The sequence below is a fragment of the Hyperoodon ampullatus genome, assembly GCF_949752795.1.
Source record: "Hyperoodon ampullatus genome assembly, chromosome: 10".
NCBI lineage: Eukaryota > Metazoa > Chordata > Mammalia > Artiodactyla > Ziphiidae > Hyperoodon > Hyperoodon ampullatus.
This window is the reverse complement of record NC_136923.1, coordinates 16853995-16870699: the sequence shown is the minus strand read 5'-3', so window position 1 is coordinate 16870699 and position 16705 is coordinate 16853995. Positions and strand designations below refer to the sequence as shown.

The following is a 16705-nucleotide window of genomic DNA, read 5'->3' as shown; positions in this document are numbered from 1 at the left end:
AAGAGCTAACACCCATCTTTCTCAAACTCTTCCAAAAAATTGCAGAGGAAGGAACATTCCCGAACGTATTCTATGAGGCGACCATCACCCTGATACCAAAACCAGACAAAGATACTACAAAAAAAAGAAAATTACAGAACAATATCACTGATGAATACAGATGCAAAAATCCTCAACAAAATACTAGCAAACAGAATCCAACAACACATTAAAAGGATCATACACCATGATCAAGTGGGATTTATCCCAGGGATGCAAGGATTCTTCAGTATATGCAAATCAATCAATGTGATTCACCATATGAACAAATTGAAGAATAAAAATCATATGATCATCTCAATAGATGCAGAAAAAGTTTTTGACAAAATTCAACACCCATTTATGATAAAAACTCTCCAGAAAATGGGCATAGAGAGAAACTACCTCAATATAATAAAGGCTGTATACGATAAACCCACAGCAAACATCATTCTCAATGCTGAAAAACTGAAAGCATTTCCTCTAAGCTCAGGAACAAGACAAGGATGTCCACTCTCACCACTATTATTCAACATATTTTTGGAAGTCCTAACCACAGCAATCAGAGAAGAAAAGGAAATAAAAGGAATACAAATTGGGAAAAAGAAGTAAAACTGTCACTGTTTGAAGATGACATGATACTAAACAGAGAGAATCCTAAAGATGCCACCAGTAAACTACTAGAGCTAATCAATGAATTTGGTAAGGCTGCAGGACACAAAATTAATGCACAGAAATCTCTTGCATTCCTATACACTAATGATGAAAAATCTGAAACAGAAATTAAGGAAACACTCCCATTTACCACTGCAACAAAAAGAATAAAATACCTGGGAATAAACCTACCTAGGGAGACAAAAGACCTGTGTGCAGAAAACTATAAGACACTGATGAAAGAAATTAAAGATGATACCAACAGATAGAGAGATATACCATGTTCTTGGATTGGAAGAATCAATATTGTGAAAATGACTATACTACTCAAAGCAATATACAGATTCAATGCAATCCCTATCAAATTACCAATGGCATTTTTTACAGACTAGAACAAAAAATTTTTAAATCTGTATGGAGTCAGAAAAGACCCCGAATAGCCAAAGCAGTCTTGAGGGAAAAAAATGGAGCTGGAGGAATCAGACTCCCTGACTTCAGACTATACTACAAAGCTACAGTAATCAAGACAATATGGTACTGGCACAAAAACAGAAATATAGATCAATGGAACAAGACAGAAAGCTCAGAGATAAACCCACGCACCTATGGTCAACTAATCTATGACAAAGGAAGCAAGGATATAAAATGGAGAAAAGACAGTCTCTTCAATAAGTGGTGCTGGGAAAACTGGACAGCTACATGTAAAAGAATGAAATTAGAACACTCCCTAACACCATTCACAAAAATAAACTCAAAATGGATTAAAGACCTAAATGTAAGGCCAGACGGTATCAAACTCTTAGAGGAAAACATAGGCAGAACACTCTATGACATAAATCACAGCAAGATCTTTTTTGATCCACCTCTGAGAGTAATGGAAATAAAAACAAAAATAAACAAATGGGACCTAATGAAACTTCAAAGCTTTTGCAAAGCAAAGGAAACCATAAACAAGATGAAAATACAACTCTCAAAATGGGAGAAAATATTTGCAAATGAATCAACAGACAAAGGATTAATCTCCAAAATATATAAACAGCTCATGCAGCTCAATATTAAAAAAGCAAACAACCCAATCCAAAAATGGGCAGAAGACCTAAACAGACATTTCTCCAAAGAAGACATACAGATGGCCAAGAAGCACATGAAAAGCTGCTCAACAGCACTAATTATTAGAGAAATGCAAGCAAATCAATACTACAATGAGCTATCACCTCACACCAGTCAGAATGGGCGGCAATAGAAAATCTACAAACAACAAATGCTGGAGAGGGTGTGGAGAAAAGGGAACCCTCTTGCACTCTTGGTGGAAATGTAAACTGATACAGCCATTAATGAGAACAGTATGGAGGTTCCTTAAAAAACGAAAAATCGAATTACCATATGACCCAGCAATCCCACTACTGGGCATATTCCCAGAGAAAACCATAAATGAAAAAGACACTTCCACCCCATTATTCATTGCAGCACTATTTACAATAGCCAGGTCATGGAAACAACCTAAATGCCCATCGACAGATGAATGGATAAAGAAGATGTAGTATGTATATACAATGGAATATTACTCAGCCATAAAAAGGAATGAAATTGGGTCATTTGTAGAGATGTGGTTGGATCTAGAGACTGTCATACAGAGTGAAGTCAGTCAAAAAGAGAAAAACAAATGTTGTATATTGAAACATATACTGGAACCTAGAAAAATGGTACAGATGAACCGGTTTGCAGGGCAGAAACTGAGACACAGATGTACAGAACAAACGTATAGACACTAAGCGGGAAAAGCAGCGGGGGGTGGGGGTGGGGGTGTGATAAATTGGGAGATTGGGATTGACATGTATACACTGATGGGTATAAAATGGATGACTAATAAGAACCTGCTGTATAAAATGTAAATTAAATAAAATTCAAAAATTAAAAACAAAAACAAGAAGTCCCCATTAGCTTCCATGATTTGGGCTCCCTTTGGGGTATCAGATATTAGAAAACCTTTGCAAAATGCTCGGGTTTCTATTTTATAAATGTCTAGGGCAGTGCTGTCTGATAGAAATATAACACAAGTCACACACATATTTTAAAATTTTAGTAACCACATTAAACAAGGTTAAAAGAAACAGGTGAAATTAATTTTAATAATATTTTTGCTTGACCAAATATAATTACATTATTATCAGTGCAGAATTTAATCAATAAAAATTATTAAGACACTTAAATAATTTTTTTAAACTCTGAATATTTTTGGTTACAAGTCTTTTACATTCTGTAAAAGACTTTTACTGCATTTTACAGTCTCCACTGGGACACATCTCAGTTGGGACTAGGTACATTTCCAATCTTCACCTGCCACACGTGGTTAGCGGCTCCCATATAGGACAGTGAACATGTGAAGTATCTAATACAGTTAAGCAATGAACTAATAGGTAATTAAGGAGCAAGACAACAATCTCCTTGGGTCCTTGACGATTTTTAGCCCATGGTCTATACCTCTGACTTCATTCCAGAAGAGAAACTATTGAAGTGGTAAATTCTAGTGATAGGGAACTATACTCTGATTTCAGAGATAAACAGAAATCTTGAGACAACCATGTAGACTGGGCAAGTTACTTAAACTCTTCGAGACTGTTCCCTAATCTCCAAAATAGAAATAATATCTATCTCAATTTATTTTTGTTAACTATTTTTGATGACCTAAGTAAAGCATTATCCACAGTGCCTGGTACACAATGAATGAACATCCATTAATTACTATTGTTAGTATTATTAATTTTCCTGTCATTATTATTGTTTTCCTCATCTGAGTGTTCCTTCCTCTTCTTGTCTCTATCTCTCTGTTCTCTAACTAGGTCTCTGGCTCTTAAACTTTTTTCATACCAACTCAGTAAGAAGTATACGTAAGATCAAGACCCAATACACAATATTAAAAGGACAGCTCCATGAGGACTGGGACATTGTCTGTTTTATTCACTGCCATGGCCCAAATGCCCAGAAGTGCTCAACAGACAATATTTACTAAGTGGGCAGTGTGCTGATATATTATACTCTAGTCTTAGTTTAATTTTAATTTATTTATTCTAATAAAAAATGCTAAATGTGACCCACAGAATTGATTTTTTTAATCCACTATTTGGTAGTGACCTTTAGTTTGGAAAACTCTCATCCCTATTTTGTGCAGGGTCTTCATTTCATTCATAAGGTACACCTCTTGATGTGGGCACAAGGTGACATAGAGCCTTGAGGTTATCATAAAGGCTTTCTTTTCTCTCATATCCCACATATATTCCATCCACAAATCCTCATGAATATACCTTCAAAATATATCCAAAATTTGACCACCGCCCCTGCTAACTACCCTGGAGTCAGACATAAACAACCCTTGCCTGATTAGGGCATTAACTTCCCACTGATACCTCTGCTTGCTCACTTGCACCTCTACAATCAATCCACAACACAACAGCCAGCCAGATCCTTAAAAAAAAAAAAAAAAAGAAAAAGAAAAAGTCAGATTACATCACTTCTCTGATCAAACCACACTATGGCTCCTGAGGGCATTCAGAGCAAAAGCTCTAAATGTTTTCAGTGATATACAAGGCCTTCATTTTTGCTGCATCCATCTCCACGTTAACTCTTGGCTCTCACCTACTACTTCTTTCCCATAACTCTTCCTTGTCCAACCAGGCTAACTTTCCTGCTGTTTCTAGAAATACTCAGCATGTCATATATTAAACACTTGGATGGACTGCTGACTCTGCCTGGAGTTCCCTTCCCTAAATACCCACGAGGTCAACTCGTTCGCCACAAAGTCTTAGCCCAAATGTCACCTTCTCTATGAGGATGGACCTAATGACCTCTGGTAACTAACTTCCCAGCCCCCCCTACTCTCATCTTATTCTGCTTCTTTTCCTTCACAGCACAAGCATCTACTAAATCAATATCATTTTCTACCCTAACATGATGGAATATAAACCCCACAGGGACACAGATCTCTGTCCATTTTCTTCACTGGAAACAATGTATGGCACATAATAGATGCTTAATAAATATTTTTAAAAGAATGAATGCAGCCTGGTGTTTTGGAGGAAAAACACAATTAAATTCAACTTAGGAAAAATTCCCAGCCAAAAATTACTATTTGTCCCTTTGCTACAGAGAGAAACATGCAGAGAATGAACAACAGAAGGAAACAGTTTTAAAAATGCAGAAAATAATGGATAACAAAAAGCTTAAATCTGAGAAAACAGAAAACACAAATTATCAAGCATTTGCTATATTTATTGAGTTTACATCTTTAGATAAACTCTACTCTACACAAGTGAATTCACATAATATATTTTTACTTGGCATTTATTTAGAGATCTTCCCTACCTCATGAACAGATTTTAACTTTAATACTAAAATATGACCCAATATTGGTTAACAGAATATCACTCACAAGCTTGCTTTTTAATCTAAATTTTATATAAATCCAAAACGAGTATCAATATTCAGTACATAAAGAACTGTACGCAATCAATACTCTTTAGAAAATTAGTCAGAGACAAATTCTTCTCCATACTATAATTATAAAGATTACCAATTCTCTAAGTAATACCCTACATATAATTTATCATATATTAGTCCAGTTCTCCTTTACCAACCTTTATAGCTTTTTTACCAACATCCCCAGAAAATCAAGTTGACCCTTAAATTTTTTAATGTCTTAATATTTTAGCAAAATGGATACTGCTTTCTCCATAAATTCGTTCATAAGTCTGTAAAACATTTCTAAAAAATACTGAAAACAAGCAATACAATTTGCACACAGTGTAAAATTACAACTCAAAATTTTAAACCTTTGAAATACTGATCTCATTTTCTTTAGCTATACTTCCACTTTCTGAGTATATCTACCTGTTTCCAACTAAGTTCAAGGTTGTTTCTATGAAAGTTGATATTGTGAATAATAATACTGCTGTAGTGTATTCCCTTTCATTTTCTCCTTGTACAACAGAACTCAAATTTAAAATTTTGTAAATGAAAATAATCCAAGAAAAAGATTTATTTTGATATCTATGTTGGTCTTTCTCCAAAAACTATTTAAAACAGTAGAACTTTATAAATAATTACTCCTTTTTCTCAGTGCTAGATTAGTAGGAAAGAAAATGTTTTAGGAAACAAAATTGAGGCATCACAGCGGAAAACCTGTTTAAAAAAAGTTTATTTTAAAAGTTGGAGGTTTAAATATCATTTAAATACTTCAAGAATGTTTAAGTTTGACATAAGGGCTTAGAAGTTTACTCTAATATAAACATGTTTTCAAATAACATATGTTTTACCTAACAATGCATTTGGCCTCGTTCCATACCAATTTCCTCCTCTTAGAAAAGAAAAATGACAAGCTACTTTTTTTTTTGTTACTTTCCTTAGGTATCATAAAGCACTTGTGTTTATCTAGAAGGTAGGTCCTTCTTCTCAGGAGATGGATGCTGAAATTTTTAGAGGTGAGAGGTGATAACTTCTGTAACTTACTTTCAAATGGTGTAGTCAATCAAACAATGAATGGAAAATACACACACATATGTATATATATAGAACAAGTACAGTAAATGGTAAAATAGTTAAATCTAAATGGTGCATATATAGGAACTTATTGTACTATTCTTTCAACCCTTTAGGTGCTGGAGAGTTTTTATAATAAAAAGAAAGAAAACTTTGCAAACAAATCAACGGACAAAGGATTAATCTCCAAAATATAAAAACAACTCATGCAGATCAATATCAAAAAAACAACCCAATCAAAAAATGGGCGGGAGACCAGAATAGACATTTCTCCAAAGAAGACATACAGATGGTCAAGAGGCACATGAAAAGATGCTCAACATCACTAATTATTAGAGAAATGCAAATCAAAACTACAATGAGATATCACCTCACACCGGTTACAATGGCCATCATCAAAAAATCTAGAAACAATAAATGCTGGAGAGGGTATGGAGAAAAGGGAACCCTCCTGCACTGTTGGTGGGAATGTAAAATGATACAGCCACTATGGAGAATAGTATGGAGGTTCCTTAAAAAACTAAAAATAGAATTACCATATGACCCAGCAATCCCACTACTGGGCATATACCCAGAGAAAACCATAATTCAAAAAAGACACATGCACCCCAATGTTCACTGCAGCACTATTTACAACAGCCAGGTCATGGAAGCAACCTAAATGCCCACTGATAGACAAATGGATAAAGAAGATGTGGTCCACATATACAATGGAATATTACTCAGCCATAAAAAGGAACAAATTTGGGTCATGTGTAGACATGTGGATGGACCTAGAGATGGTCATACAGAGTGAAGTAAGTCAAAAAGAGAAAAACAAACATCATATATTAACGCATGTATGTGGAATCTAGAAAAATGGTACAAATGAACCTGTTTGCAAGGCAGAAATAGAGACACAGACGTAGAGAACAAATGTATGGACACCAAGGGGGGAAAGGGTGGGTGGGATGAATTGGGAGCTTGGGATTGACATATATACACTAATATGTATAAAATAGATAACTAATGAGAAACTGCTGTACAGCACAGGGAACTCCACTTTGCTGTACAGTAGAAACTAACACAACATTGTAAAACAACTATACCCCAATAAAAAAATAAAATACAATAAAATAAAGCAAAAAAACTAATCGTTGTACACATGTTACTTCATTTAAAAAAATCCTTGTCTTACTCTTCCCCTGTTCAAAAAAATGAAACAAAATGAACAAAAAGGAAATGCATCAAATGATTTTTAAGAGCTGCTTTTGTATGGTGAATATATGAGAATTATTCCTTTTTCTTTCTGTTTTGTTCTAAACTCCAAATTTTCAATATTAACAAATAAAAACTCTATCCTTATTTTTGGTCCCTTAAATAAGTTATTTGCTGAAAGAAAAATAGTATTGTTTTTAAGATTAGATATGAAAATGCTGAGATTCTTTAAAATCTGTATTTTCCCTTTACACTACAGATTACAAGATTTAGCCATTTTGGTAAAAAAGTCATGAATTAACATTCTCAAATTCTGATTAATTGTTATATTCATAACACTACAGTAGATCCATAATATTTTTTGTACACATGTATCTATTCTTTTTTTATTTGAATTTTATTTTATTTTTTATACAGCAGGTTCTTATTAGATCCATGATATTAAATGCCATTATATTTGTAATGAAAATATAATGGTCTGCAAACATTAGGGAGCACAATGAGAATCCAGTTATCAGAAGAGAAAACTAGAATTTCCTTTCTGGGACAAAAAAAAGACTTGTGGAGGATTAGTTCAACATTTAAAAATTATTTAACAAATGACTCAAGTATAGTTCTAACTTCAATTTAGAAAATATAGCTTATTGTTACCTCCTAGGCAGCCAATGAATGAAAGCAGGATCAACTGTTTCCATGACAACATCATCTTTAATTGCCAAAAGCAAGAGTAACTCTTGTCCAGTCTCTGATGAACAGAATGCTGTGTCTTCAGGTGAATCCTTTAATCTGTAAAATAAATATACAAAGAAGTCAGACTTGAAAAAATGAATTGCTTTAAAACACAGATTTTCTTCTTTTCATAAAACTGTACCACTCTCAACCACTCAAAATCCCCAAATGAAATGAATCTTTTTTGGTGCAAAAAAGATGTATGATATGTAGATACTTAAAAAACTCTTCATGTAACTGATAGGCAGAGAGGCTTCACGAAATTAGAAATGTTTGACAATACTAAAATATTAAATATTAGTATATTAAGTATTGAAACTTTTGCTAGATAGTAATTACAACAAGTAAAGTATTACCCTGAAATTGTAACTTTTCTCATTTTCTCTCATGATAATATTTTTGGTTAAACGAAGAGTCAAATCAGCAGATTTGATATCTTGAAACACTGCTTTTCATAGTCTCTGAATCCCTGATAGGCATATAAATTATAAATAACATTATCAATGTTCATTTTAAGCCTGTTTTTTCAGAAACAATTGCAGAAAGCCCTCAATTACATATGTTGAATTTAAAAAATGCTAATGATGTTAATCCTTAGAGAAATGCAAATCAAAACTACAATGAGATATCATCTCACACCAGTCAGAATGGCCATCATCAAAAAATCTAGAAACAATAAATGCTGGAGAGGGTGTGGAGAAAAGGGAACCCTCTTGCACTCTTGGTGGGAATGTAAATTGATACAGCCATTATGGAGAACAGTATGGAGGTTCCTTAAAAAACTACAAATAGAACTACCATATGACCCAGCAATCCCACTACTGGGCATACACCCTGAGAAAACCATAATTCAAAAAGAGTCATGTACCAAAATGTTCATTGCAGCTCTATTTACAATAGCCAGGACATGGAAGCAACCTAAGTGTCCATCAACAGATGAATGGATAAAGAAGATGTGGCACATATATACAATGGAATATTACTCAGCCATAAAAAGAAATGAAATTGAGTTATTTGTAGTGAGGTGGATGGACCTAGAATCTGTCATACAGAGTGAAATAAGTCAGAAAGAGAAAAACAAATACCTTATGCTAACACATATATATGGAATCTAAGGAAAGCAAAAAAAAAAAAAAAAAAAACATCATGAAGAACCTAGGGGTAAGATGGGAATAAAGACACAGACCTACTAGAGCATGGACTTGAGGATATGGGGAGGGGGAAGGGTAAGCTGTGACAAGGTGAGAGAGTGGCATGGACATATATACACTACCAAATGTAAAACAGATAGCTAGTGGGAAGTAGCCGCATAGCACAGGGAGATCAGCTAGGTGGTCTGTGACCACCTAGAGGGGTGGGATAGGGAGGGTGGGAGGGAGGGAGACGCAAGAGAGAAGAGATATGGGGACATATGTATATGTATAACTGATTCACTTTGTTATAAAACAGAAACTAACACACCACTGTAAAGCAATTATACTCCAATAAAGATGTTAAAAAAATGCTAATGATGAAAATTGTTCAGTATGAGAATCTTGCAAATGAAACTACTTTATTTTTTGCTTTCCTGAATCTTCATAAACTTGAATGTGCTGGCTGAGAGTAAATAATTGTGTGAATACCCTGTGTCATGTTCAATGGCCATTTGAAACTACCTAAATTGCATGGTTAATGATCAAGTAGGCTGGATGCACACACTTAAAATCAGAGAAACTTTTTTCGATTGCTAAAACTCAGCTGGTTCCACACAGAAAAATGAGTGACTTTAATGTCAGCCATTTTAGCAGAGAAGGTGTACAACTCTCAGTCAGTAGCTGCTATGGATTGGGCTGTCTTAGTTGTTGCTAAGCAAACGAGAGAAATCTCAGTGGTTCTTAACTATGGGATCCTGCCATGTGATGCGATATATTCAATTAGAATTAATTGTGTTCCAAATAATAATAATTTCAAGAGCGAAAATATGACATCTTGCAGGTTACATAAAACAATATATTAAATCAGTTATTCCTATAGTAATGCTGCTCTTGTTCACTTGCAATATAATATACATTCTTGGGGAAGGCGAGGGGAGTAAGTGGTGGAATGGCTAGAATTCCGGGATTTCTGCATAACTCTGACTTGGCCCATGGGAATCTGAAACAGGTGGAAATACAATTGAGAACTACTCCTCTAAGAACTGCAGGTTGGCAACTTACACCATCATGGGATCTGTGACCATTTCTAACTGTCCCCATTAGTACAAATTGCAAGTGTCTTAGTTTACTTTCCCCTTAATGCAAACACTGCAAAATGAATTCAAGTGCAAGCAGTTTACTTGAGAGGTGAATGACAAAAACAGTCAGGACCTGGCGAAAGAGAGGGAAAGGAAGGCAGCCAATAAAGGGTAAGATATGAACCCAACAACCCCTGTGTCTAAGTACAGCTTATTTCTTTTGGGGAAACTCTGGAAGTCTAGCCTGTGTAGAATGTATGCCTCAGAGTAATCCCAGAGTTATGCTTCAGTTGTCCAGTTATCCTTGCCAAGGGGCAAGGGATCTGGGGTATTTATACACCAACTCCCATGAGTCACCGTTTGGAGGCTATTTTCAGGGAGTATTCATGATCCAGCACTTCTAACCTCTCATAGGGACAGCAAAATGGCTTCAGAGGCAAAAAAAAAAAAAAAAAACAAAAAACATTAGGTCCATTCAAAAAATGCATTTGGTGGCAAGTGGAAGTGAGGTGTGCACTGAAGTGATAATGGCAAGAGTCACATGTGGTGTCTGTCACACTGTGCATATGAAACTGAGACATTTTGAAGCTATTTTCAATAGCATTCAGTCCCAGGAGACTTATGGCCAAAATCATGAAATTATTTAAGTATACAAGGAAGGATACACATTCTACTTCATTCAATAATTATTCCTCAAGCCTTTCCAGTGGTTGATTTCCCCCACTTGGACCAAAGGCTTTCAGATACCTAGCCTGCCTTCCTTTTTCCTGATTAATCAGTAAGACATTTTGTATCCATAATTATTTTCAATTACTAAGTTGAATAATAACTTAAATCATTCTAGATTACACTTAAATATGACAGCCATAACCACCATAACTTCCTTCTAATCATGCAAGTGAGGAAACCGTAGTCCAGAAATCATGAGAAGAATGACATACACACACATATACACAGTAGAAAAGCAAAATTTTTTTTTAACTTTTCAAATAAAATACATGACAATTATTCATAAAAGGCGTTGGAAACATTAAATGCAGTAATATGATACATGAAATGTCAAATATTCATAAAAAGTTAGGCAGCAGTTGCAAGGTATATTAAAGTCTGGGGACAACGGTTAAGTCTCAAACACAGGAAAGCCTTGAGGAGTAAAACATTATCAAACTAGTATTTCATTCTTTGAGGAGCTAAAGCTATCCAGTTTATACATTAAAAATGGACTTAGAAAGAATTTGGTAATAACAAAATAATAGACTTAAAAAGAACAGGTTGTTGGAATTTTCAAGAAAAAAGGACAAACTTTAGCAGAAGATCCTGTAGTAACATCATCACAATCATTAAAATGCATCCATGTAAATGTGTGAGGCTTTGCTCTATGTCATACAGAGAACAAAACATATGGTCTATGTTCCAATACTGCAATGGGAAAAGAAAATATTATAAACACTTGTAAGTAGGATAAGGAGAAAATTACTAGACTGATACATCTTTGAAAGTAGGACCACAGCTTTTCCACCACTGGTTGCTGCAATGTTTCTAACACCCTGTGGATCATTTTAGGCTTTTAAGTAATTTTTCTTGCTGAGCTTTAAGAAAAATGAATAAGTCAATTTGGGAGATTAAACCATTTCACTGGTCATCAAGTGAGTGAGAAGCATTTCTATGGAAAGAAAAGATAAGCCACAGCATGGGATCTAGCCACTTGAAAATTATTTCAGAAAAATGTATAAGAAGGCATTAAGTAGATGGTAAATTTTTTTAAAAAGTTATCTTCCAAACAATGCATCCCACAACTAACATGCATATCAGCTACATTTGCAAAGTATAAGTATGTTCAAAGAAGTCCTAAAGTCTTTTTGAAAATTCATTCATTCAATAAATATTTATTAAGCTCCTATTAGGTGCTGGAATTTTAATTCTGGAGGAAGATGAAGATGGGGTTGTCAGATAATTGATGATCCCTGCCCTCATGGAATATACAAACTAATGGGAGTGATATATGATTCAATTACTTACAAAGTATATGTAAACTGACCACAGTGAAAGGTACAATGAAGAGATAGGAGTTTCTAGTGAAAACCTCAATGAGAACAACCCTCATCAGGAAGGTCAGGAGAAGCTCCTCTGAAGAACTGCAGTGAAATGGAAGAAAAGAAGAGATGACATAATCAGATGTGTGTATGTTTTGCAAGGTGAGAAAAGGAAGAAATTTTCCAGGTATAGACAAAGACTTGGTATGGCCTTGAGTTGGTAAACAGGCTGGTGAGTAGCCACTGTCTGGACCCTCTCCTATCAATTAACCACCCTGTCTCCCAGGCTGGCCCAGAACCCCACCCCACCAACTAGATGTACCACCTAAAAATTAGTGACTGGCTCAACACGGGGTTTCCAGAATTCTGCTCTAGCCCATGTCACTTCTGATTGGTCAGTGCCCATGTCCCTACTGCTGGTTAAATATTTTGGCAATCACCCCTGGGCGTAAAGAATAGAATATGCAAAAGGCTCTGTGGCTTCAGTGTTCATGGCTTATTGTACGAACAGAAAGAAGATTGATGAGATAGAATGCAGATGGCCAAGTTCACTGTGGTGTGAAATGAGACTGCAGATGTATAATAGGGGTCAACCTTCTATGCCTGGCTAAGAATATAAGTATCAGGATAAAGCCCTTTGAAAACGCAGTACAATTTTAACCAGGAGTTGACATGATCAGATTTACAATGAACATTCAAATCAGACAATATTATAATCTGTATCAGGCTTAAAAGGATAAAAAGACAACACATTTTGCAACACACCAATTTCGTTCTTGCCTTCAAATTCATAGACGTCAGAAGCTAGACAATACTAACCAAACTATCTAATTTAAGAGAAGAAATATGTATATTCCAATATTTTTATATTGGTTCACACACATACACACAGGCACACGCTGTATAAAGTTCAAAGATAAAAAGAAACTTCACTTAGGAATACTATTTTTAAAAATTATGTTGCTCATTTTTAATCAATGCTAAAGTAGGGCACTGACTTTATAAATAATGAAGGTAATTAATACAGTCGTGACCTGACTTCTCAGTGTTGCCAAGTATTGTCACAGAGAGAAAGGTCATATAAAAGCTCGTACCACTTCTGAAATCAACAAGTTAAAATAAATACAAATGAAGCTACCGAAGGAAGACATATATGAATCAAAATGTCATCTGCTACAATAAAAGTATTCTACTATTCACAGGAGTGTTTTAAATCAAAGAAAAAGATAGATACCCTTTAGAATTTTCTCTGCTAATAGACATTTGCTTCTAGGGGTTAAAGCTTAATAAATTCACAACACATTTCTCATGGTGGTCTTTAAAAAGCCCCCAAATTTAGTATATATTAACAACTGTACTATCTATTCTTAATGTCAACTCAGTTAAAAATGCTAGACCTTGGACTTAAAACAAAAAATGCTCTAAAGAGTTGTTCCCAGTTGCTCTAAAAGAAGAGATCATTTGTGGCTTTTGTCATACACTTTACAAAATTGCTACTAAGCTTGTGGATCATGAAATATTGATATATATTTGTATTGAATATACATACACAGCTCTGAATGCAGTCTTGGCAAATGCTCAGAGTTAAGCTTCTTTATGCGGTGGAAAGTTTAGGTGTGAGAATGATTTGACTTCATTTATATCAGAGTAACCGGTACCTAACGTGCATTCTCCTTTTCAAAGAGACAAACCCTACAGCAATTTTGTTGAGAGGATTGCTGAACACATCTCTCACATCCAAAAAAACTCACCTCCAACTCTGATATTTGAGAAACAAAATCTATTCATGAATATACATTATTCCCAACCTGTACCAAAAAAAAAAACACACAAAAAACCTTGAGCAGATTAGAGCCTTTTAGTAGAGAAAAATATTTAATCATTAATGCATAAAAGTTTGATGCCTATGGTGGTGTATTTTGAGTCTTGTAGAGAAATTAGCTCACTATCGTGGTATACAACATAACACCATGGTAGTCAATGAATAAATGAGTTTAACACTTGATAAGACTGCACATCTTGCCAGTTCAGAAATCAGGCTTCATACACCCACTTTGTTTTCATTCATAATCATAATCATTCACTCATTCAGGATCTGCACATCTTCCAGAAATGTAGTTGATCCACTCTGCATACTATACCTCTTTCCTGCTGAAACTGAACAGACAGGGGATGAAATTCACATGAATACTGGGCTCAAAGTCCAACATTCTTGACAACTCCACACACATCCTCCCTACAGTTCATAAGTGTTCCGCAGCTAAGAAGAGGGGAGAATATAATGTGCCCAGGTTGATGTTACCTTCACACTAACAGTTCTGTATTTACAGTAGCACAATCACCAAATAAGGCAAATGCCAGCTAGAAGCCATCTATCTCCTGCTTTTGAGGACACCTACAGCCCTTTATAGTCCTTCCTCCAACCCTCAGCACTTTCAACACCTCCCATTATAGTTACAGAGACTATGGCTTTTCTCTCCAACAAGACTACCATCTGCAAAACAACAGTGATTTATAACCTTTTGTAGGTTAAGGTCCTTTTTGAGAAATCAGCCAAATCTATGGACCCTCTTACCTCTCTACTCCAAATACAGATAGACTGACATAAGCTAACTTTTGTTTTGTACACAATTTGTTTTATTACACTGGAAAATAATTTCTATTACATAGCTATTACGTGTGTGTGTACCTATATATGGGTGTATATATTATATACATATGTGCGTGGGTGTATATATATGTGTGTGTATTTGGAGGTTTCTTTCTTTGTTCATGCAGAAATTAATGACGACTTCATCAAAATGGAATTAAGTATAAATTATGCAGATTGAAAAGAAAAAAATTATGTTGAAAAATAATTGTTCCTGAGAAGGTCACTGTTGAAAAGCTTGATAAATAAGTTGAAATCATGAACCTGTTTTCAGTATGGAGAGGCATCTCATCTTTGACATCCAGTTAATTTTGTTCTTTTGATCTTTTAGCAATCAGTGTACAGAGGCAGTAGCAAAGCGAATCAGACCTCTTTTTGGGCATACATTGCGGTCGATGAATCAGCTATATAAAAATACTGCCAGAACACTCTGAGGCACCTTATGTTGATTTCAGAGCCTCTTTTTACTTTGTCCTCAACTCAACGAGGTCTTCTCTGGCAACTCAAGAGATCTCTCTGTCCTCAACTCAAAGAAAGTTTCACTGATACCACCTCAGAAAAAACTGCAATTCCATTTTTCAGTTGGTTCCACTAATTTCATGCAACTGCAAGGTTAAGAGAAAAGACACAGCTACAAAATCATGCCAACTGGTTTCTTGCTTCAAAATATTAGACAAAATGTCATTATTTCTAAGTATACTTGACAGAGGGTTTACTTCAATTCTCTTGCTTTCCTTTAAGCCTCAAACTAAACGTGGCCATTTCCAGGGCACAATATTTTTACAAACATCTCTCCAATCATAGCTGACTACTACTTGGCATGCAAGAACAACCCTCGAAGCATGTTGTGTTTTGGAGCAGGTCCAAGTTTCGAAAAGTTGCAGGATCTTCTAATGGAATCTTCATCCTTAAAAAAAAGATTGACACTGTCCAATGTTTTTCCAAGGTAGTCAGAATAAAGGTGCTCTTGTGGGGATTTTTTTTTTTTTAATTTAATTCTTCCAGTGAAAAGAACCCTGCCCTGGGACTTGGACTTTTGGGTCTTACCACATTTAATGATAACTAGAAAACTAAACGATAAGCAAATTCTGCTATATACTTATCCTTGATATTTTCTAACTTAAACAAGGAACAAAATGAACAAAGACAAATTTCCATAATTATAAATGCTGCATGGGTTTTCTTCCTTTCTTACTGAATGGGAAATTACTGTAGACCTCATGATATGGTAATGAGGAGCAATGTAACTTTCTTAAGTCTACATCACAACATTCCTTGTCACTATATATTTATTTAGAATTTAAAAATAGCTTAAAAACCATACGATTCAGGGACTTCCCTGGTGGTGCAGTGGTTAGGAATCCACCTGCCAATGCAGGGGACACGGGTTTGAGCCCTGGTCCAGGAAGATCCCACGTGCCGTGGAGCAACTAAGCCCGTGCGTCACAACTACTGAGCCCTCATGCCATAACTACTGAAGCCCGCACGCCTAGAGCCCATGCTCTGCAAGAAGAGAAGCCACCGCAATGAGAAGCCCATGCACCACAACAAAGAATAGCCCCCGCTCGCCACATCTAGAGAAAGCCTGCACACAGCAATGAAGACCCAACGCAGCCAAAAATAAATAAATAAAATAAATAAATTTATTTTTATAAAAAACACCATATGATGCAAATGCTT

The 16705-nt window shown here is 35.3% G+C and overlaps 1 protein-coding gene across 1 annotated transcript in view; it reads right to left on the bottom strand.

Moving 5' to 3' along the window:
• The window catches only part of CNTN3 (contactin 3), a gene marked incomplete at its 5' end in the record, with an annotated part of 246338 nt that extends 238231 nt beyond the window's left edge, over positions 1-8107 (bottom strand). Inside the window, one exon of the mRNA XM_079712276.1 lies at positions 8053-8107. Within this exon, the coding sequence (XP_079568402.1) occupies positions 8053-8107 (55 nt within the window). The remainder of the gene's footprint in view (positions 1-8052) is intronic.
• Between the last annotated feature and the right edge of the window lie 8598 nt (positions 8108-16705).